General features: G+C 32.6%; 1 protein-coding gene across 6 annotated transcripts in view; it reads right to left on the bottom strand.

Moving 5' to 3' along the window:
* Positions 1-371: 371 nt before the first annotated feature.
* Positions 372-23,925, bottom strand: part of LOC123534136 (potassium channel subfamily K member 18-like) — a 151,122-nt gene continuing 127,568 nt past the window's right edge. For 4 of the 6 annotated variants that reach the window (XM_053519206.1, XM_053519207.1, XM_053519209.1 and 1 more), the window contains 2 exons: positions 3,905-4,825; positions 372-1,516 (listed from right to left, as the gene is read on the bottom strand). In XM_053519206.1, coding sequence (XP_053375181.1) covers positions 738-1,516; positions 3,905-4,544 — 1,419 coding nt within the window. In that variant the 5' untranslated portion in view covers positions 4,545-4,825 and the 3' untranslated portion in view covers positions 372-737. Of the gene's footprint in view, positions 1,517-3,904; positions 4,826-5,308; positions 5,505-23,925 lie in introns of those variants that run through there. The other 2 variants (XM_053519205.1, XM_045316225.2) reach the window with 2 other exon arrangements.

Below are 23,925 nucleotides of genomic sequence, written 5' to 3' on the forward strand. Positions count from 1 at the left end.
CAATATCATATTTTAACTGTAGGAAAGCGTTGCTCTTGTAATAAATTTACTGTTGCCATTAATTAATTAAATGATTTCCGTTGCCGTACGCTGAATTCAGGCTTTATCCTACGTTTTCCGCATAAATGACGTTACGCCATTACTTCCGGTTTATCAAACGTGCAGAACTACCTTCGACAAAACATTTGCTATCATGGACTCTTTAAGACTGGATTACCCTACGCAATTCTTATTTCAGTCTGACCGAAATGTATTTGAAAATATGACACACTTGTCCTTGGACTGAAGCAAATACCTAAAAAATATTCGCAGTATTTCGCAGCATATAGTTTCTAATTTTTAGCTGTTATATAAAAAAGCAAACAAGTTCGCACAAAGTTTTGCGGGAAGCATTTATTCGTTAACGGTTCTCTATCATACTATTTATCGACATAAATAAGTTTCTTGACCTTTTTATATCAAAGCAAACTTCAGAATAATGAAATTTACGTTAAAAAATAAGTTAATGATATCACACATTTGCAACAAGAAATGGAAAGACAAATAAATAATGAGGATTAAAGTTGTGCCGACAATCTCCTAATCACTTTGAATATAAACTTCTAACTTGTAAAAGTTCATACAAAATCCATTCTAAATTTGATCATTTGCTATTATAAGACAATATTCCTTGGTTAGATGCTTTCATAATTGCTACAACTGCTTCAAGCAGACGAATCTGTTCTTTCCAGTAGGTTTCATCGAACGTCAATTAAACCGATTTTAACCGCTAACCACAGAAACTTTGCTCTCACATCCTCTTGCATAAGATTAAAACACATTGCCAATATAGACAAGCCAAACATAAGATAAGCGCAGCAAATGATCAATCGTTCTTTATTATCTGCTGAGTCCGCGCCACTAATTGACCCCGGAACATAATCACCAAACCCAATTGTACTTAATGTTATAAAACAAAAATAAGAGCCCTCTAGATAGTTCCAGTCTTCCCACATTGAAAACATTAAAGCCCCACCTAAGACGTATAGAGCAATGATCATCAGGCTAACAAATACTGGTACTCGGATGTCTTCTGTTTTGATCGTTTCTTTGGTCTTTGGTTTGTCAAAATCTTCAACAACAATATTTATCTCACTTCTAGAAGGACTAGTGCTACGGCTTCTCGATTGACTTCGTTTACCGGACTTTTTCTGTTTGCCAATTTTTGCAGGGACAACTTGTAGTGTATGTACTCCTCCCGGATCGTCAATTTTGCCTTGTAACGGATCGGTCTCTTGAGTTATCTTGTTTTTAGAGTTTGATAAAGACATACTTTTACTTTTTGTAAAGCTGTCCTCTGGCGGACAGCACATCCATGTTAATAAGCGACACAAATGCTTATAGAGAAGTCGGAAGCAGTTTCCAAGGAAAGAACCCATGTTGGCTAAACAGAGGAGTGTCAGAGGTATTCCGAAGAGCGCGTAGAATATTGTCACGAGTTGTCCGTTGAAAGTTTTCGGAGCTATGTGTCCGTAACCTGTAAAATAATAATATCAAAATCAGGATCTGGTATCTGACTTGAAAAACGTCAGTATGTAGTCGCAATATATAGCTATATATGAATAGTAATTTTAATGTCTGTAAAAATTATTTTGGTTTTTTAAATTGTTCTGCTTTGCTATATCGAAGAAGGGAAATTGTTAAACTTAAGGAAATTAATTAGAACCTTTTCCAGAAAAAAAAAACATTTGTCAGTTTGACCTGCAGGGACTTTGAAATTATCGTGTTACGAAGGACACCATCTGGTTGGGAAAGTCTACACGATTATCTCGCTGTAAACTTTAGTTAGATTAGAAAATGGTATCAAATAATTATATGACTTTCAATGCACACTTTAAGCTACGAAACGTGCATGCGCTCTGTACATTTACAAACGATGGGTATTTATAAAGCAATACAAGCTGTAGTTTTTAAAGTAAACTTTCCATGTTTTTTTTTATATAAAACATATTTAACAGAACACATAATTTACATCATAATTATATTAATCATAATTTAGGAATCTTTGACCAAAAAAAAAAAAAGACTAAAAAGGAGGGGCCGAAAAGAAGGGGACGAAATGACCATTACTGAAATCGTCAAGGGATACGAAATGACCAGAATGGGGACGAGTTGACTGTAAATCGTTTACGGGAGATCACTCCGTAGTTGGCAGGTTAGTAGTCGAACTCTGCCACTCAATGTTCACAGGAGTCTTGCAACGGATTATGCTGTCTAACAATACAGCCCAGAGCACCTGCACACCCCTTAAGAAAATATTATCTGTTCCATTCAAAAACAGTGGAACTTTTCAGCCATCAATTAAAATGTACAGTTTTAATCAGCTGTTAAATGACCTTCGCCCCAGATATGTACTGGAAGTAAAGGTTAAATCAATACCGGCCTGCGGCCGGAAAAAGAACTATGATTCAACTGAGAATGTAAAGTTAGTAACTATGTCTTTGACCTGGGTACTGTACATGTCTATGATACTGACTAGCAAAGGTTAACAATATTATGTAATGTATTATGTTTTCTTAAAAATGATTATTTTCAATGAATTCTATATTATCAAAAATGCATTTACTGAAAAGTATTTTTCTATTTTGTTTTAGTATTACGTCTTTAGTACATTTTTAATAATAGATATATTTTTATATTTTGTCAAAACAATTTACTTCTTTTATCATAGAAATAGCAATTATAAAAACACAAAATACATTATGTGAATTCTAGGAGAGGTGCCTGCCTATTGTTCTTTTGACGTTCACGGATTAAAATAACTTGACCTTTATTTCTTTACATTTTCTTATCATGCACTAAACCGCTGTAAAAACATGAAACTTTTTAACGTTCTGCCAAAATGTATTGTGTATATTTGGTGCAATATTTTGATAACAAAATGTTTTAACATGAAACTATTATCTATAAATTACAATATTTAGGTATGAAGTGAGTTAAAATGTTTTAGGGCTTATTCACGATTTACGGTCTGCGCTAAATTCAATGCAACATATGAGATCAGTAATTATGAAATACTCTTCTGGAATGACTTTCTGTCCTAAAACATTCGTTTAAAATATAGAAATGGGTTGTGTCGACCTTTTCCAATCTCTAGGCACATGTGTAGATAATTTTACAATACAAAGAGAGATTTTGAAGTCCAATGTTCTAAAGGGTTGATTTGAATTCATCTTGTGAAGAATGTCAGTGAACAATGTGCTTTTTTTTGGTAAAATGTTGTTGGGTTTTTTTAATTGATAACGACACGCCCTATATATGAGCTCTTTGGTTTACATCCGATATACATTGTTAAAAAGCACGACAACAGACTTTTTTGATCTTGAAAATGTTCATTAGGCAAGTAAAAATGAAAATAGTCTTACAGTCACTCTGGTACAAAAATGAAAAGGTAATGTGATCAGCATTTCAGGCGAAATCCGTATTTCAACGAGTTTGCATCATTTTGTAAAGATTGTGAAACACACAGCTGTGCGAATAAGCATTTTTTTTCAAAATCATTTTATTGCCAACTGTAAGTTACATATCACACAATGTTCATCGAAAACCATGCCTAAATTACTAGATTACTTTAGACCTATATCGGCGGCGCGTTTTTAAAGCAGTTCAGTGTCACATAAAGAAAACAAGAATTGAATTAAAGTAACATAAGAATTAAATTGTCTTATGTTTTTGTGTAGTACAAAGAAAATATGTAAAGGATTGTAATAAGGTACAAGACGCTTTTTATAGTAAATGTCTGATATTTGTCTTACCCTAAATTATATATATAATTTACGATATGAATTATATGGAAATTGATAACAACGCATGCTGGCAAAATATTGTTTTACATATTTTGGTACGCAATAAAATTGATATTTACCTATTGTTGTTATCACGGTAACGGCATACAGAAGAGAACCGGCGTAAGACCATTGTGGAGGTGCGTCGTCATCACCCTCGGCACCGTCCCAACCGTTCTTCTTCGCATCTAAAACAACCTTTTGATATTTGATTAAAATCATTTCAGCAGCTTGTGTAAAATTATCTTCAAAAAATACAATTTCGTCATCAACGAGTTCCCAAAGGTCTTTTGCAAAAGATTTTCTTTCACTTGTTACTTGGTGTCTCTTTAGTATTTCGTTAGGAGCTTCTAAGTTTTGAAATATAAAACCACCTAGTATTGAGTATGCTACTACAGCGGAACACAAGCCTATGTTAGAGAATAAAAATGTTGTGAATTTTTTGCAACATTTTACACACTTCTTTGCACATTTCTGTCTTCGGGCCGGAGTATCACTTTTTTCCTTGCCTGTAAGATCCTGCTGGAATGTTTTTATTTTAGGAATATTTTGCTCAGTTTCACTTGACGGCAACGTTTCTGAATACAGTGCCAAACGTATACCGTTTCTGTCTTCGTGCACGTCACGTGGTTCACGCCGGCAACAACAACAGCAAATAGATCTTGTTCGTGACGGACTATTTGTTAACATTTTTGATTCTATCTGCTCGGAAGCACCCATTTGACCGATCTATTTGTCACGGTAAAAATATCTATCCGTCACAAATATCCTGCATAAAATTTTGACATGTCTAACAAATGTTTAAAATCCATTCTGTCATTGTGTTATAAGGTTCAACGCAGCTAAGATACGCGCCTATAACAAAAACATCTTTTTATCGTTTATTTGCTTAAGTATTTCAGAGTTTCTTTTTCTATTGTAGCTTCATGGTGTTTGTTCTTTGTGTCCTTTCATCTTTGACCGCTTCTTGAGTTGTGCTCGTAGATTTCATTTTCATAACTCTGAAAAAGAAATAAATTGTAAGAAATTTATGAAAAAAAAATACGCCTCCATATAAATCAGGTCGCTTACGTGTTTTTATGAATTTTTTCATAATTTGACTGAGATAAGATACTGCACATAGATGAATGATATGTAGACCTACTCAAATATACGGCGATAAGTTGGTCTTCTAACGAATCATACCATAAGTATTTAGTTTTGCATTCAATTATTCCTGCTTTTGTACATTATATTATTTGGAATATACATATTTTTGTCTGAGAGTGCAGCATTTATGCATGCTTGTATCACGTTTATCTAACAATTAACATTTTTAACAATAATAAAATCATTATCGTTTATTATATTTTATCCATTTAAATCCCACTACGAGTTTCTTCTATCAAATTATTTTTTTAATTTTCACCTTCCAACAAATTCATGTTCCCTAGAATAATGTTAATTAAAGTTCTAAAATATTTCTTATTGTAAAGAAAACATACTTTAAATACTAATGTGGTTTAATTTTATCCTACGAGGCTTAATTTTATCCTCCAATAGATAACACACCATGAACTCACCATATTTTCTATCTCCGTAGTGCAAGATTGCAATTCATAACAGTACGAATGTCTCAGCGAGATTTCCAATAACTGTTCTACGTTAGCACAGATCAACAATAAAATGCTGTATTTACTTTATTTTGAGGCAGATGGGTAGCTGGTTAGGTATCTAGTAAATTAATTCATTAAGATGTATACGTGAAGATTCATCAAAATGCAAACGGAAAAGGGGTAACAAATTCATTGAACGTCTGGCAAACTTCAGACCTTATAATACATAGAATGAAGCCTAATCAGACAATGCATACATTTTTGTTGGTTTTATCATCATAGATTTTGATGGTGAAGGAAGAACCCATGTGCCCCTGCGTGAATTATTCTGTCACAGACGTGCAACTGGATAGAAAAATCGGCCTCCCGGAAGCCAGCTGGATGGCTTCCTCACATGAAAAGGTCAACGCCCCGAACGATGCTCGAACCCACATAGGTGAGGGGCAAGTGGTTCGAAGTCTGCAACTTTAACCACTCGGCCATTGAGGCCCCATATATTAATTAGTTCTAGACAATGTTTTTAAAGAAAATAATGCCCTATCTCTAATCATATCCAATGCATTTGATAAGATATTAATAATACTACAGAAATGTTAATATTGTTTGAAACACAACAGGAAAAACACATAATTATATTTTTAAATATAGCTCGAAAACAAATAAATGCAATAAATTAAGGAAGCTTAGTTATCCAATAGGAAAATGAGTTCGTAAATCTATTTAAAGGTAATAATACGATGTACATATATAATCAGACAAAATATAGACGTGTATGCAGAGCGGCAACCACAACATTTGACAAACACTAAGACATGCACAAACATGTTTTTTCATGTTTACTATATATCGATATTGTTAAGTCATATTTTGTACATGAATTTAAGACATTATATATCTTTTAAAGGGACAATGCATTTTACCGCACTCCCCAAAACCCATGACAAACTAACAATATTCTGTTGTACTTTTATTACTGACAGAAAGTCCATTTGATGTAGATTTAAACATTTGTTTCTCATACTTTATGGTAATGATGCTTTACACGAAAGCTTTTACAATAATATTTAGGAGGCTCAGACCTTGATACTAACTATCCTAAGGATTTATTGAATTGAGGAAGCATTAAGCACTTTACATGGTATTAAGCTTAAAAAATCACTAGAAAAACCACAGATGCCTTATTAAAATGCAGTGCATAGGAAATGGCCTTACAATGTTCATATGCAAATATTATCAGAATGATTTTCATGAAGATGAGAGAAAGAAAAGGTATTTCGTTCTTTGTCCTTCGCATTCTATAATATTGGACAAATTATAACAAATGGTATTCATCAACAATGTAACTATTGATTCCCGATGCCTTTTACATTACAGTTTATGACAATGTCAAGTGGCCTTTAATAAACGATTGATGAATTCAGATACAACGATTTCAATTAGCAATTAGCTGTATTTGTTTGCATGCGTTAACAAAAACAACAAAAAACATCAGTTTTAATGCCGTTAAAGATTATATAGCCACATCTTCATACCTCTAAGAAAGTATTTTTAAATTCTTGAAAGATGACCTGGCTTTACATTCAGCAGATACTTTTCTGTGTCAAACTTTGAAATACAATTGTAATAAATAACAGCAAAAATTACCGTTGAAAACGACGCTCATACTTTTTACAACCTTGTAAATATCCAATGTATTTCTTTTTTCATCTCCTTTGTAATTGATATTTGAAAATGAATCTGAAAATAATTCAGCACCCTTTCAGTCGCCAAAATGACGTTTGTTAAAGGGCGTCGAAGTAAGAACGCGCCGACGTTTCGGTTACCGGGGACGTTAAGATTACTTTGTATTATGGGTCCGTCAACGACGTTTAAACGTTTCCTTTTTGTACTACGAAGGTCATTCAAATAAAATAATAAGATTTAAGTTTATCAAGTTGCATCTCTGAATTAATTGTCATCTAGCAACAGAGAAATGTTACAGAAATCAAAATATCTATTTTTAAGCACGACTGCGTTGCTATGCGACAAAAAAGGAACAGTTTTGAATAATATAATATCTAATTTATTTTCAGCAGACATAATGCTATCAGACAAAACATAAAAAAACCCGTCATTTGCAATAACCTTTATCAAAAATTAAAAATGCCGTTCTAGTCTCTGCTAATTTTCCCCTTAAAGTGAGAACATCGAGTACGCGGACATGTAGTATGCGTTATACCAAATAGTCCTGCTGAAAAAGTAATGCATAGCTTTGTTCATGTTTGTTATTAGTAAGTAACATTCTGCAAGAGGACACGTTTCATTTATATCTATTTAATATAATTATTATATATAATATTATTTAGACAGTTGCATGACCTATGTGTGTGTGTGTGTGTGTGTGTGTGTGTGTGTGTGTGTGTTCGGGTTTAACGTCTTTTTCAACTATTTTTCAGTCATATAAACGACGGTGTCTACTTGTAGCAGTGAGCACAATGCCCAACTTTATAGTCCTGCCTCACTGGAATATCACGCCGTAGACACTTGGCATGATACCCCACCCAGTCACATTATACTGACACCGGGCTGACCAGTCCTAGCACTATCCTCTTAATGCTGAGCGCCAAGCAAGGAAGCTACTAGTACCATTTTTACGTCTTTGGTATGACGCGGCCGGGGATCGAACCCACGACCTCCCGCACTCAAAGAGGACACTCTACCACTAGGCTACCGAGGCGGTGACCTATGGTTTGTAGTAAGTAGGCATAATGAGTTTAATATATTAATTCCAAGTTGATATAGGACTTTCAACGTGTCAGAAGTAGTCGATAATAAAGGGTATTCAATAAGATAAGATATTAAACAGTCACATTACACCACTGTTTAGAACAAAGAAGATTTATATCTAAGGTTAAAAGCAACACGTCATTCAGATTTTTACTGAGTCCGAATAACAAATACAAGCAGCACATACTAAGCTCTTCCTGAAGACCAATGTTCTATCAAAGTTGGAAATAAAGCCAAAATAAAAAACAAGCAGTAAAACGCGAGGTAAGGAAACAACAAAAAGAGGAAAGATTGCAAAGACGGACAGACAAATACCTTACAAAATCACCATAAATTCCGTTAATTCAGTTTGATCACGTCTCATTTTTTCTTTGCTTTATAACCATAATACTCAGTCTAGTAGCTTTGAAAAAAACAAAACGGTATTATCATTTTTCTCTCTGTATTAAGTTTGAAATAAAACGAATCAGCATTATTTAGAGAAGCAAAGCGTTTAGAAAATGCCTTTGGTCGATCATTCTCCTTTGTTATCTGGATCCTTACTCAATGACTTGCTATTTGTTCAAATGAATCCAACACAAATAACCTGTCAAGAAGCAAGATGCTTTCATTCGTCATATTTTACATGTTTTGACATGTTAAAATCATTTTTATAATGTTATATTGGTAAATCCAATAGCCTGGAACCTGTTTTCATCGTCCCAATTATAAAAAGTAATGGACATTTGTTGTACACACTTACACTGTATTTACAGAAGGGAATATTATTGTTCTGCCTGAAAAGCGGGGTGAAAAACGCAAATAAACCAATATTTGAATTTAACAGATTCCAATAGATTTAATTGAAAAAGCCTCCCGCGATGAATGACCATATTTGGTTTGAAACGAATACATGCTTTTAGTTCATGATAAAACGTTTTATTAATAATGTTTGTTTTTTTGTCCTAGATTTGTCTTTTTTCTGGTTTAAAAGTATAAACAGAACTTAACTTACAAATGCCTAGTGTAACTGCAATCTAACTTGTACTTTTCTGGCACATGCGGCTACTCGGACCTAAGATCGTTCTAGATAGCGCAAAGCATCCCAATTCGAGGTTTATATGATTATAAAGGCTGTCTTCGCATCCTTTAACCCGTTAAAGAATTAAATATTACGATTTAAAATGTCGCATTTAAATTTCAATTTTCTGATACCGTGTTTCGAACTACTACGATATCATTCAACATTTGTTTTTTTTTCGGCGACGCCGTCTAAATTCGTTTTCGTTACCTATGCCACGTGACTTCAGTTTGCAAATCAAACTACTTGATAAAGCATTATAGATAATTTATCAAAATGGAAGATTTATGCAACACTCTGCCTGATTGGACGAGAGTGTCAATTTCTTTCACTCTGTTGATTGTGCTACGCTGAGTGAAATGTAGACAAAGCGTTTATCCTAAACGACGCTGTTCACAGTTTTAAAGCTAACTTTGGCTCAGTATATTTAGCAAGAATATTGATATATCTCAAAATGATACGTAAGTTTAATAAATATGATAAAAACCTGTTCAAATAACAACATATATCAAACTAAAGAAAGAGCTGAATACGGTCTGCGTATCACATGAATAAGGGTGTGATAAGAGTCTTTTATGTAGAGAGGTGCTTTTTAAAAGATTTTCCTTGTTAAAATGGTCGTCTGTATATGAAAAGGTTTCTTGCTTTTGTGACTTATTCAGATTGCATATTAAAATGACTTCTTGTTTGCTTTGATATATTTGTTATAAAGTATTTAACTGATTTATTATATATGAATATTTTTCTTTAGTATGGTATGCAAATATTGAACTCAGTTGAAATCTGTTTCATTATATATATATGCTATATAATGACTGAATCTCATTACACTGAAATGAAGGTACGCTGCATACAGTTTATCTATGTGATATGACTACGGTCAAACTTTGCTTATGAAACAGAAATATTGAAATAATTACAATTGTATGTTTTGCTTGACCTTCACTTTTTTATAGGTGTGACGTCGTTGTCCAAAGATTCATGAATAGTGAATATGCATTTGTTAAAGCGGGATCAGTTGGCCTATTTTAGAAATAAATAAAAATAATAAATAAAAAAATCCTTTAATTGATTTTTTCTCATGTATTCTAATCAAATATGATTTTTAGCATCTTTATAAGGCCCGCAGCCAACTTTGTTCAGCTGGGACATTTGACCCCTTTTAGGGGCTGCTAGAGCTAAAACTAGAAATGCCTTTATACAGCGTCTCATGAACAGCTTGATGGACCTTTGTCATACTTGGTCTGGAGCATCATTATAAGGTCCTCTTCCAAATTTATTTATATAGGAACTTGGACCATATTAGGGACCACTATAGCTTAAAGTAGATATGCCTTTCTTCGCATTAACCACTAAAATGTAATGGATTTTTATCAAACTAGATGTGTAACAATATCGTAAGGTCTCCTGCTATTTTGTTACAAATGGGGATAGGGACCAATTTAGCTAAAAAATATAAACACGTTTCATGAATCTTCGTCAAACTACTGCTGTAATTATTCGTCTAAGGATAAACGAAAGAAAATTGCAACCCTACGAAACCTTTGCGAAAAATTAAAAGAGAACCATTTAAATTGTTAAAGTGCGGTGTTTAGTTTTGCAATTTGAAAAATGTTAGATGAAAGATGAATGTTAGATGAAAAATTCATAAACTTCTTTCCTTATTACAATTCGCCGACCATCATTTTTAAAGATATTTCTTGTTTATACCTTTACCTTGAATAAACAAACTAGCAAAACTAACTGCAACAAGACTAGCGTATAATTGCATTTTTTCCAACAAAACATATTTAAATTCTAAAGGACAATTTTTCTTGAAAGAATACTAGAAGTTATCAAATATGGTTAATATATTACACCTGAAGTATCTGATCATATTTACCTTAAATGCATTTTTGGACTGTAAAAAATGTCATATCTGCTTTTTTAACAATCCATTTAAATGAAATTTGACACACTACCGTTATTATAAAAATGACTTACATTCTATGGCACCACTAATAAAAATCGACGGTAAAGGAAAAGCTCGATCCTGTGCTGTTAAAATGACAACTTTTGCCATAAAATGATAAAGAAAAGATGATGGTAATGATGGGAATAAAACTTCTGGCCAAGGAGTAATCATATAAATGTTTTCTGAAGGGGTATTAAAGGCAACCATTGCAATTACATTTGTATCATACATAGCATGGTCCGTTTGTTCATCAATCAGCTTTCTTTGCGAGACTGGTTTACTGATGAATAAATCAAATCAATGTAATACAAAAGTATATTGTTGCATTTACTCTCCACGTCAAAGTGTTCTATCAAGCAGAGATTTGGTATCTTACTGAAAAGTGACTACGTCAGCACATAGTTTAGGCTTCGACAAGATATCGTTATTACAACAACATCTAACAACTGCCAGTCCACAACGTCCATGCGTGCAATAGGTCATCTGTGTAATAACTTACTATGAAGGGACAAAATAGCCTCAAAATCATTGCAATAACATTGCAATAACTTGTGTATACTCTAACACCAGGTATTTAACATTTTTACTTTTTTAATGTTGCATTAGTTAAAATAGGACAAATACAAATAAGCTGTTCTAAGAATTTAAGTAGCTATGTAATGTGATTTAAATGTTTGTAAAAACTCATATATGCCTTAACTTTTCGCTAACACAGTTTTACACTTATAGGAAGATTTCTCATTCAAAAACAATACACAAAAATCACTATAGAGTAACCATTTTAGAACAGAATGATCTTCGTATACATAAAGCATCGTTCAATATAATCACCACCTTATATCAGAAGAACCAGCTAAAAACAAACAACTATTTAATTTGCTGTGTCCTTCCTTTTGCCAAAATTTCTCATTTAATTTCACTGTGGTTGCAAAATATGTTTATTTTGAATTACATTATAATGAAGTTTTGATTTGGATTTTTTATAGCATATAAATATACAGAACAATGTCCGTAATCTAAACATTGCTCAATGAACTTGCTTGTGTTGTATCTTCCAATAAGTGCCACATGCCAGATTCGTGCTTACAGAACGATAAATATAATACATACATCTTTCTGTTTGATAAAGCGGTGGATGTAGATCAAAAATTCTGTCCTACTTAAAAGATGCACACCATTTCTACAAAACGTTTCGTCCAGTTCCACTCACAAGGCACAAATATATAAACATGGATGAGAATTGTACATTATAATCATATTGTATCAATACATTAGTATCAATAATATTTGTATAACATGTAAGCAACTAATTAAATGATTGGCAAGATACTAGTCTGAACAGGAAAGTACCAGTGGCACGGCAAAGAAACAACAAAAATATCAGATAAATAGTTTATGAAATAAATAATACTGTTGGCTTATAATTATCATGATAGTATTTTCTTCATAGAATGGTTAGACTGAGAGTGCGAATTCCCTTTGGATCTCTCGCTGTAGCCGTTTGTGGTTTTGCATTTTTTTCTTTTAACTCAATGGTCAGAAAAAAAATTAAGGATAAATTATATTCCTATGTTTACACCCCGTCTCAGAAAATTCATCGGCTCATCGAATACCTGCACACAGAGCTAAAGTTTACCACCGCCATGGTCAGGTTGATATTACTGACAGTTGTTCTGTGCTTACACTCAAAGTATTCTTCTGACGGCAGGCAATAACGTAACTTATTCCTATGAATTTGATAAGAGACAGAAAATCTTTGATCCAGTCAGATTTCGTCAGTATTCAGAGCAAATATACATACTGTGGATGAAAGATTCAAGCAAACATCTCAAGGATTCTAGCCGTTATGTCTGCTTCAACATATCTCTTTACAAAAAAGTGTCCTGCAAAGAATGAACAGTTGAGGTATACTAGAACTAAATTTCATTTCTATATCTTTAAGTACACATTGTTTATGCTATCCAATAACATAAAATGTGCAAGTTTATATGTGTATTAACAGTGCTATGCATTAGGTTTAAAATACTAAAGATTGGGTAATATATGCGAAAGTTTTTTTTTCGTTAATAATCGCAAATTCTAAATATATTTATATTATATTATAAATGTGTACTGCAACTAAAAACTGGAAGTTTTCTTAGGAAACTTTATCACATGTTATCTACATATACAGCTGATTTTATATCATTAATACATTTGATGAGGATAAAACATTTTTAGTGAAGTGTTAGCATTTCGTATCTTTGGAGTATATCAATGGCAAGACAAAGTGCTTTGTACAGGATCGTAATACTTCCTATAATGTCTTCAATAACGAACGGGGCTGAATTTATGTTCTGTTTCTGTATCTTGAAAAAAAAGCTTGTAATTTAGAAAGTTTCTTTCGCTGAGTTTTTCTCTTGTCTTATCGGGATCTTTATAGTTGATACGCTCTGCTAAAGTAAATACAAAAAACAATAACCTGTCAATGAAACAGGACGTTATCATTGATTATATCTGATATGCTTTGATACCTTATATTATTTACATCTGTTTCTAGGAGATATTTGATAGACCGGCATATTTTCATTAAAAATTAATTAATTGACATTTGATATACCCATTCACGTCGTATGTTATGAACAAAATAGTACATAGTTTTACTTAAGTTACTAATGTTTGTTTCCAGTATTCCGACCTAACCTAAATTTTTGGCCCGATCCTAAATGTTTTACGGCTTTGGAGAATTTCTTTTTTCAACTTTTTTTGCAAAACTGCACCTTTGTGCTTTTAACATGGTCAGTGATGTAAGAAATCAACATACTGATGCTCTAAAGGCATAGTCCCCTTATTTGTATTCATTTTTCTGACAGAAAAATAATTTCCGAAAAGTTCCACTTAATAATAATAATAATAATAATAATAATAATAAAAAAAAAAAATCACCGACCTACCTACCCTAAATTTATGAGCATGTTACCGGAAAAAAAAACAATTCTTTTTTAGGCATAAGAAGTTGTAGATCGTTGTACAATACAAAAACCAGTATATAAATAATTAAATCAAGCAAGTCTTCCTTTACAAACAACGATCTTCAGAAATACCATTATTTTACTCAAAATGATAACGTTCTTTAAGTTAAAGAATCCAAAGATTACGACTCGTTCTTTGCGGTTTAATTGTCCAGGCTTTTTTGCTAAACAGAATCTATGAGTGGTTAGTAATCTTTTTACATCTAAAATTATTTTTCTTCGAGGACAGGATATAAAGACATTTTAAACATACGTGAGTTCTGAAGTTTTAACGTTTTGCACCATACTAAATTTTTTGTGTGTAATAGAATAAATATCGTTTCACGTATCAGTTTATTGAAAACGTCAGGTGATTTGCACTGTCTATTAAACATGAGGTTTCGAGCGCTGAAACACAGAACATAAACTTGTAAATAACATTGCTGTATACAAAAAAAATCATTAAACAAACCTTTAAGTACGACAAACCGAACAGTTTATAGAGGGTTATTGCTAAAATGACAAAACAGAGGAGAGAAAAAAGCTAAATGATGGCAAACATATAATAATGGTAATGGTGCATAGGGAATACGCCTTCTAGAGTAACCTTATTAGCACCCTCTAGAGGGATCGCATACACAATCATTGCAATTATATTCTATAGTAATTTTCTATCAATAGCTGAGTTTGTTTTTATAGAAAATTTTATCACCAAGACTATGGTACCAAAACTGGAAAATTGATGCAAGCATTAATCACTGTATGTAAGCGATGCATTTTTGTGGCACAGAAATATGTTCTTTTAAGTCAGACTGGTCCGATTCAAGTCATAAGACAACTTCCAGCTATACTGGAGAGGTATTACAAATTGCAAGAGCTCGTTTCGAAGCACAGAAAGTAACCAAGTTAACGATTAGCAGATTCGATTTGCACAGTTAGTGAAATGTGCGATACACATGTCACCCTCTTGCACTGGCCAAAGCGGAACTATTTGATTGATAAATATTGACTGGAATCCAAAGGAACACCTCCAAAACTTAAAAAATCTAAATCCATGTAAATCGCCCAGGTGCTTTTCGAAACATTATTTCTGTTACTATCGTTTTTAGCATTTAATTTCTGTGCCGTTGCAAGACGAATTCATTAATGGGCAATTTGGGGTGCACATTTTGAAAAAAAACACTACAATTTATGTGAATGTGATTATCAAGGTTAAACTAAAGAAAACGATTATTTCAGATAAGTTTTCCTTTACAAAAGCGATCCACAAATGTGCTTAATCACTGTTAAATGAGCCGCGCATTGAAACAACCAACATAGTGGGTTTGCGACCAGCATGTCTCCAGACCAGCCTGCGCATCCGCGCAGTCTTGTCAGGATCCATGCTGTTCGCTAACAGTTTCTCTAATTCCAATAGGCTTTGAAAGCGAATAGCATGGATCCTGACCAGACTGCGCGGATGCGCAGGCTGGTCTGGATCCATGCTGGTCGCAAACCCACTATGTTGGTTTTCCCATGACTCGGCTCATATCAACTACCAGCATGGAGCCAGACCAGCCTGCGCATCCGCGCACAAAAATCGAAATAAGAAATAAACGAGTTCCAGTTAATCAGAACAAACTTCTTAAATTAGATGAAATGAAATATGATAATTATTTAGCAGATTTTCTCGTAGACAATTAAACCCCGCCACATATTGATATCATCAGCTATAAAATGATATACTGCAAAGGATTGTTGGTCTTTTCCTCTGGAGATAAAAGCCGGTTATTAATTGAATTGTTATTGAAATAATATAGCACTACGACACAAACGCAAGCAATTCTAGTAGGGATAATTATGTATGCTAAATGGGAGATTCCATAAATCCGATATGCTTTATAAAACTATAACACTTGCTCAGGAGTACTCTTTATTTTTTCTGACTTGATGGCCTTTACAGAATCTAGCATTCAATGGATATACAGAAGTAACATGGGAATATATGCATTAGCATGATGCCAATAGTAAAGTGTATATTGTTTTACATGTTTTCTGATACGTACAGAACACTCTATCCGTAGAAAGGAAAATGATCAGAGAAGTCACAAGGTTAATTTAACCCAAGGTTAATTTAAACCCGTGCCCGAACAGTCATTTGATACACAACTGATTTGCAAATTTAAGCAAATTCAAAGTCAATCTGACTACGAAACAGGATTCTATCGCAAACTATATTTGACGTGTTCAGTGCAGCCTAATATTGATATGTGCGTCTACGAAATAAGATAATACTTTGCAAACTTTGTTCACTATAAAATAATAATGGACATTTGCTATACAATATCAATACTGTAATTTTTGAAGAAAGTCTAATTGTTTTAAATAAGTTCAAACGAAAAATGAAAATAATATTTATCGAAGTTTATTTGGAAAATACCAGTAGATTTCAATTTACAAGCGGTGTGCCATGTATGGTCTTCTTTTCGTTGTAAATAAAATCACTCTTTAAATGTCATTACTTTGTTTGAATTGACTGTTATCCCCCTAATTCGGCTTTGTAATGGAGAACATTTATTTTTTCTAAAATAAAATATTATAATAGAATTTCGCTTTAGCAGGTCTGTAGGGGGGAATAGGAGGGTGGGGGCGGAGTCTGCGTGACGATTGTTGCACATATCATTACCTCTCGCCAACATAATCAATCCGAGTGTTCCATTATATTACGTGGTTGCGTTCTGTGCTTCGTAAGGACTTTTTCATAGATTTTATCATTCATGTATATCTAGTTTGTTGCTAACACAGGAACAAACAAATCAAGAAAACCTAGTCTCTGTTTTATATGTAATTGTTTAGTGCTACTGATTCCAGTTACTCCTGTACTGTTTACAGTTGGATATAAATCCAAATTGTGAGTTTGTAAATCTATTATTCCAGTAACAAGAAAAAATATCTCCACAAACTTCTACAGTAAAATAACTTATATTTACCTGTCAATATTACATGGAATATCAAACAGGACTCCAATTCATCGTAAGTATGCTGTATGTGAGTGGTGTCCCACATATTTACTAATACATGTAGCTTACATGCTACAATTAACGTTACATGATTTTGTCTGAGTGTCTATCATACCAGATTTGAAACTGAATTTTAAATTGCTTAGGCAACAACAACATGATATGTTACACAGAAACAACCATAGTTATATAATACCGATATATACCTAATTGTAAAGTCAAAGCGACAACGTAATTCTTCTTATAAGCATCTCAACTATAGTCAAACTGTTTTTGTTTTTTTTGTGGTTGGATTTAACGTCGCACCGACACAATTTTAGGTCATATGGCAACTTTACAGCTTTGATGGTGGAGGAAGACCCCAGGTGTTCCTCCGTGCATTATTTCATCACGAGCGGGACCTGGGTAGAACCACTGACCTTCCGTAAGCCAGCTGGATGGCTTCCTCACATGAAGAATTCAACGCCTCGAGTGAGGCTCGAACCCACATCGATGAGGGGCAAGTGATTTGAGGTCAGCGACCTTAACCACTCGGCCACGGAGGCCCCCAAACTGTTTTTGATCTACCACCTTATCAAATATTGATCAAAATACCTAAATGAAAACATCAGATATAAACTCACGGGGAATGATTTTGATCTCATTATGATATTATCCAGAGCGATAATCCCTTAAATTGTGCATGACAATTCTCATTTTATCATTTTCATCTTTTGGCACAACATCTGCTTGTAGATATATTCCTTGATATATCTTGACTAATTTATAACACATTATCTTTTCGTGTATTTATTTGTTGAACCAACTATTTAATAACATAGAAAGGGGTTTCATGGATTTCTATTTGATAAATTGAGAAAATTACATGTGTCTTTTGCGTACTGAATTTATTAAATAAATTTTATAAAAAAAAACAACAATAAATTAGTCTCTGCAGAACATTTTATCAATTTTTATACAAAGAGTTGAATAAATTCAATGTGGCAACACACAAAATGTAATATTCTCTTTATGATATGTAACTATTATACTAAAAACGACGTCAACGTCAAAGCTTCATTTCACTTAATACGTAATACAAAAATTATGTAATGACTTTATTTCACTCAAACAATAAAGTATGGCAACAGTCATATATACATAATTCTTTTGGGGTGATGATCAAGGTAAATTTTCAAAGTATCTCGATTTGTTTTGGATTTATTATGATCACACGAAGATTTTGATACGGTATTTTCCAGTGTCAGCTATTTGAAAAATACGTAACTATCAGGATATCTTATATAGCATAACCGCAACATTTTACTGGTAAAACTGTGTAAATTTTCGATTTTTGGAAAGGTTTTATAGTAAATACAAGCTCTCCAGATAAGTAAAATCATCATAACTCAAGTCTGGGTCTTCAAAAATGAAGCTGAAATTTACAAACAATCCTGTTATTGATCAATAGCTGAAATGAAAATAAATGTATTGACCTCAAAATTGAAATAAAGTTTATTTTTCGTCTATATCAAATCATGGTACTCTAAAAACAAGTTCAGAACTTGATCTTTCCTTCGGGAAATGACAACTTGTTTATGAAATGATTAAGGAAATAAAATAATGAATTATAGCAAACGTACTATGAAAAAGTATACCTAATGCAAATCGTCAGGCTGATATTGGCTATTCATTAGTAGATGCTGTCATTAGAGCGTTGTATTTATTTAAATGCATTTCGAATTTGTACTTCAACTTCCATTATCTTATCGATGTCCTATACAATATATCATTTCCCGAAAAGTAGCTGCTATTAATTCGAAAAATTGTCATATAAGGAGCATGGAATATAATAATCCTTTAGCTACATTTCCACAGACAAATAATATCAGTCATCTAAAGGCAGACAAATTCGATACTGCAGTTATCAAATTTACAAAAGGTTTTAGAGGTTGATAACTATTTTATTAAATGGTAAATGAAGTATTGTAGCACTGCAACGTCTTAAATGATATTGGGGATCAAAATATAATGTAAAAATTACAGACTACTACGTTTATCTGTTATAGTCTTATACAATAATAACAATGTAAAAACGTGAATAACAAGTTTGACTAAAGCTGTTTTGTTATTTATAATTCAAGTAATAATAGTAAAAGAATTTAAGTTTGACAATACTTTATCTACCATTATAAACTGATTATCGTTGGATGTAAGTGCAGATGGAAATATCTAGCTACAGGGTAAGTGGTAGGTGGTGACAAAACTCTTTCTTGTTACAGCACAAACAACCAGTTGTAGAATCTTTTTCTTGCATTAGCAACAAATAATGCTAAAACTAAATATAAAATCAAATGAACAACTTTTCTTACAATAGCGTATTTAACTCTTACCCTGCTATTTTTCTAAAATGGACTGGTCCATTATTCAATTTAGGCAATACTATTTATTATTCAAAGGGGATTTCACTTAAAATTTACTGACTGAATAGCGAACAGAGCAGACCATGATCAGACTGCACGGATGTGCAGACTGATCATGGTCTGCACTGGTCGCAAAGGCAGAATCACTTGCCGCCAGCAGGCTAAAGGTTAAGCAAGGGATAGGGAACTGTCTTCCGTTCCGAAAATAGGAAATATATCGTGATCCTATAAAGGTAAGCAGCGACGTGAGGATTTCGGGTTTCGGTATTGCTAAATATCATCTGCAAAGTTACTTTATTTTAAATTGAGACATAAATCATAAGGAACAAAGCGTATTTTTCTTTAAGTTTTCTCTTAAATATTGTTACATGAACATGTTTTGTGCTTTACAAAAAGTGTTTTTGGCACTCAGTATGTAATTAACAGATTTAACTAGAGGTGAATACTTCTACCTACACTGTCATACTACTTTGCAACATGGTGGGGATAAAGAATTAGGTTTTGCAAGCAACTTACCGGTTTAAGTTCCCTAGTGGTGTTTTTGCCACTGAAAATTCCAAGGCGAGAATTTATCATTTTCGTTAATATGTTAGTTTTGTTTTTGTTGTCTATTTGTCTTACTTTGTCTAATTGCACATATGTACGTACGTCGTACGCCCCCCCCCCCCCCGTCACACACACACACACACACACACACACACACACACACACATACATGGATGCATACATACATACATTTGGTATTTTAGATATTTTATTTGCTATTTACCTTAAATACATCAATGAACAACATCGAAAATTGCACAACCTATACTTTTAGCACTCCATTCTCATAACTAGGGTATAACAAACGACATACTACGATCTATTACACTAGGTTTTTTCAGTACGAACGGAAAGAAAGAAATCGAACAGTTTATCTTAAGTTTTTGTCACTATGACTGGTATTGCTAGATTACACAAAAGCACAAATTTGATGACGGCGATGGTACGCAGGGAATAAACTTACTAGCGTTTCCATATTAGTGGGATCCATATAGATCAAATAGACAATCATTGCAATTCCTCGAACATGATATTTTTTGTACTATAAATTATATAGCACGCGAGGTTTGTTTTATTAGAATAGTGTTCATTACTCTTTATTGTTTATTAGACTTATTCATTAATCAAAATATCAAATCAATGTTATGTGGTATATTGAGGCATTTAACGTCAATGTAAAAATGATTTATAAAAACAAACTTTTGGAATTTTAAGTAAAGCGAAATTCAATTAGTTAGTACTTATAGATTGTATAAATGAAGGCAATAAGTATCGCTAGCAGATATTGCTCGCCAGAATAAATTATAATCAGACTATCAGGAAAATATGCACATTATACATATCTAAGAACAGCAAATATCACCAGCAGATATCCTTTGAATACGTTATAATCAGGCTCTGTCAGTATCAGAGCTCATTAGAACAGCAAAGTTTACAAGCAAATAACCTTGCTATAGATTAGAACATACACTTACCATAATTTCTTACTGCTTACATTAAAGATTCGATACTTATTCATTTTAAATGATACATTTTTCTCGGCTATAAATTCAGTGTTTATTATTTTTGATTGAGATACATTCGTATAGTTTGTAAGTTAAAATCACATTTGTTGTGCGTGTTATCGCCAGTTAAATTACAAATACGAAATATCATAACTGAAGTAAAATATAATATAAAGTTTCTAGTTTAATATCAGGAAAAGCAGTTATCAAAATGAAAAGCAAATAGTTCACTAAGACAATACAATGGCATTTTTGTGCGGCATTTTGAATTGCTAAATTTTCAGATTACCTCCCTTTGGTATAATAAGATCTATTGTTGTTTCCAACGGGAAATATATCGCTCACTATTTACCGTCTGAAAGCATGAATCATAAACCGGCTATTAACTTACCCTGGTATTTTGAAAGTTAATAGTGGCATATAGTTTAATTAATGACAGTTTACATAACTGCATAAGAATGCAAAATACTTTTTAATCAAATAAGCTTTATTTGAGGCGTTTCCATGTTTTGAGGGTGACTCATTTGTTGATATTTAAGGCTCATAATGCCTTGGTAATACTATGTTATATGGCTACCACAGTTTTATTATGAACATACAATAATTCTGTTTCTTAAAAGAATTCTGTTTTTGCTAATTGCTTCTCTCATGTGTATGCCAAAGGTCCGAATATTGATAAAATCAGTAGAGAATATTATTAAATCCATTGTTAATGACAGCATAAAACACATAATAGGATCTATTTGAGTAACAGCTTTTTCTGTTTTAACATACAATTAAAAGCCGTTGTTAAAGTTTAACATCTGTGCAGAGAGAGTGAACATATATAAATTACAAAGGTACGTATAAATGTGTTTCTTTGACGATTGAAACACCTATTAAATGTATTTGTAAATGTGAGGTCACGATTTAGAAATTACTAGTAATACACTTTTTTTTGTATATGTTTATCATATTTTGTAAACGGTACATCAAATCTCAAATATCAAATCTTAAATCGATGCATGAAACCCACGTATTGCAAGTATATATGCATATTTAAATGCAAGGTTAGGCCAGACATTTTTCATGTTTGATGTGTTTCTAAAAATATGAGCAGCCATGTACGTTATGTGGCGTAACACGTTGGCAGAATCCATTTATGGCTGTTCTGATACCGCATTTTCACTCACATCTTTTTTAATATTCTAAAACAATACCAATGTTTTTAAACGACTGACCTTCTGTATAACATTATTCTATTACTTAGTTCATGAAAGCAACATGCATATATATTTATATATACCTTCAAATGAATGGCAAATATTGTTTTAAATCATACAGAAACATAATATTGCTTTTGTCCTCGCTTTTGCACCTTTATCTAATTTCTTCATTTGCACTTTCGTTGCAAGTAGTAACGTGTTTATTTAGAACTGTACGTAATCGAGTTTAAATTAGAATTTTCTTGCAGCCTATAAATATACACAACAATATCCGTAATCTAAACAGGGCTTAATACACGTTCTTTTCTTTTACCTTCAAATGAGCGCCACATGCCAGATGAGTGTTTACAATATGATAAACAGATTCCATGCATCTCAATTTAATACAGGTTGAAAGAAAAGGTTCTGTTCGTCTCTGCTGGTATATACAAGCATTCCTTTCATAAAAAAGATACATGCATTACCTCCATGATTTTAAAAAATTGAATAAAAACAAACAATATGATTTATAGGAACAACACCAATAGTAACAGAACTGATCATTTAGTTTAAACATGTCTCCAAAAAGAACGGCTAGTTTTAACATGAAATGTCTTAGTTAGCTGGGGAAAAAAGAGGACTATTTTATTTCCATTCTGAAACAATCAATAGCCATGCTATTTCAAGAATAAATACACACTATCAAAATCAGAAATCATGTTCTTACCTAAAATTAAATAATAATGAGAGAAAGTATGATATTTCCAATAACTGACATGATTCTATTTTTAAGAGAAATTATTCACAAAAAATAAAACGAACAAACAGAAAATATAATAAAAACAATCAAATAAATAAATAAATATATAAGAAATAATAAAAAAAATGCGGCTGGATCTTTGACCTTGTTTTTGACATACTTATTGTACCACACAATTTTAGCTGAGATGCTTGCTTTCATTCGAAATTCAAACAATTGAATATTTCGCCTTATGGAAGATAGATCGTTCTTGCGGATAATAGAACAAGTAAATTCGATATTTTATATCTTGAGTATTTCTACAAACAACTAAAAATTGTAATGCATGATGACATCAGATACAATATTATACGATAATTTCCATAATGAAATGTTAGTGATATTTACAGATGTTTTACAGAAAATTGTTTGCTCGATTCAATATCCGTATAACATCAAATGAACAAAAGCTGAGACTATTCCCAACTTCTGCTTAGTATTTTCTATATCATTCCCCTGCTCCACACATAAAACACAATAAACGTGTGAGAAATGCACGTTATAATCATATGGAATCAGTACTATCGCATCAAGAAAGAAAATTTTTCATAATATTTGTATAAGATGTGAGCCATTGATTAACTGATTGGCAAGAAGATGTTCCGAAGCAGATAAATAGCAGATTTTAGGCAAAGCAAAGAGTAAAAGAATCCCACATCTTTACTGAAGTCCAAGAACGAACATGCTGATTCACATTTAACATCCGGAAAATATGTAACAATAACGAAATTAATATTTCTATAAAAGCGTGATCATTACGTGTAATTGTAATTTAAGAGAAAACATAATCATTTGAAGACGT

The sequence above is a fragment of the Mercenaria mercenaria genome, chromosome 12, assembly GCF_021730395.1.
Source record: "Mercenaria mercenaria strain notata chromosome 12, MADL_Memer_1, whole genome shotgun sequence".
Taxonomy (NCBI): domain Eukaryota; kingdom Metazoa; phylum Mollusca; class Bivalvia; order Venerida; family Veneridae; genus Mercenaria; species Mercenaria mercenaria.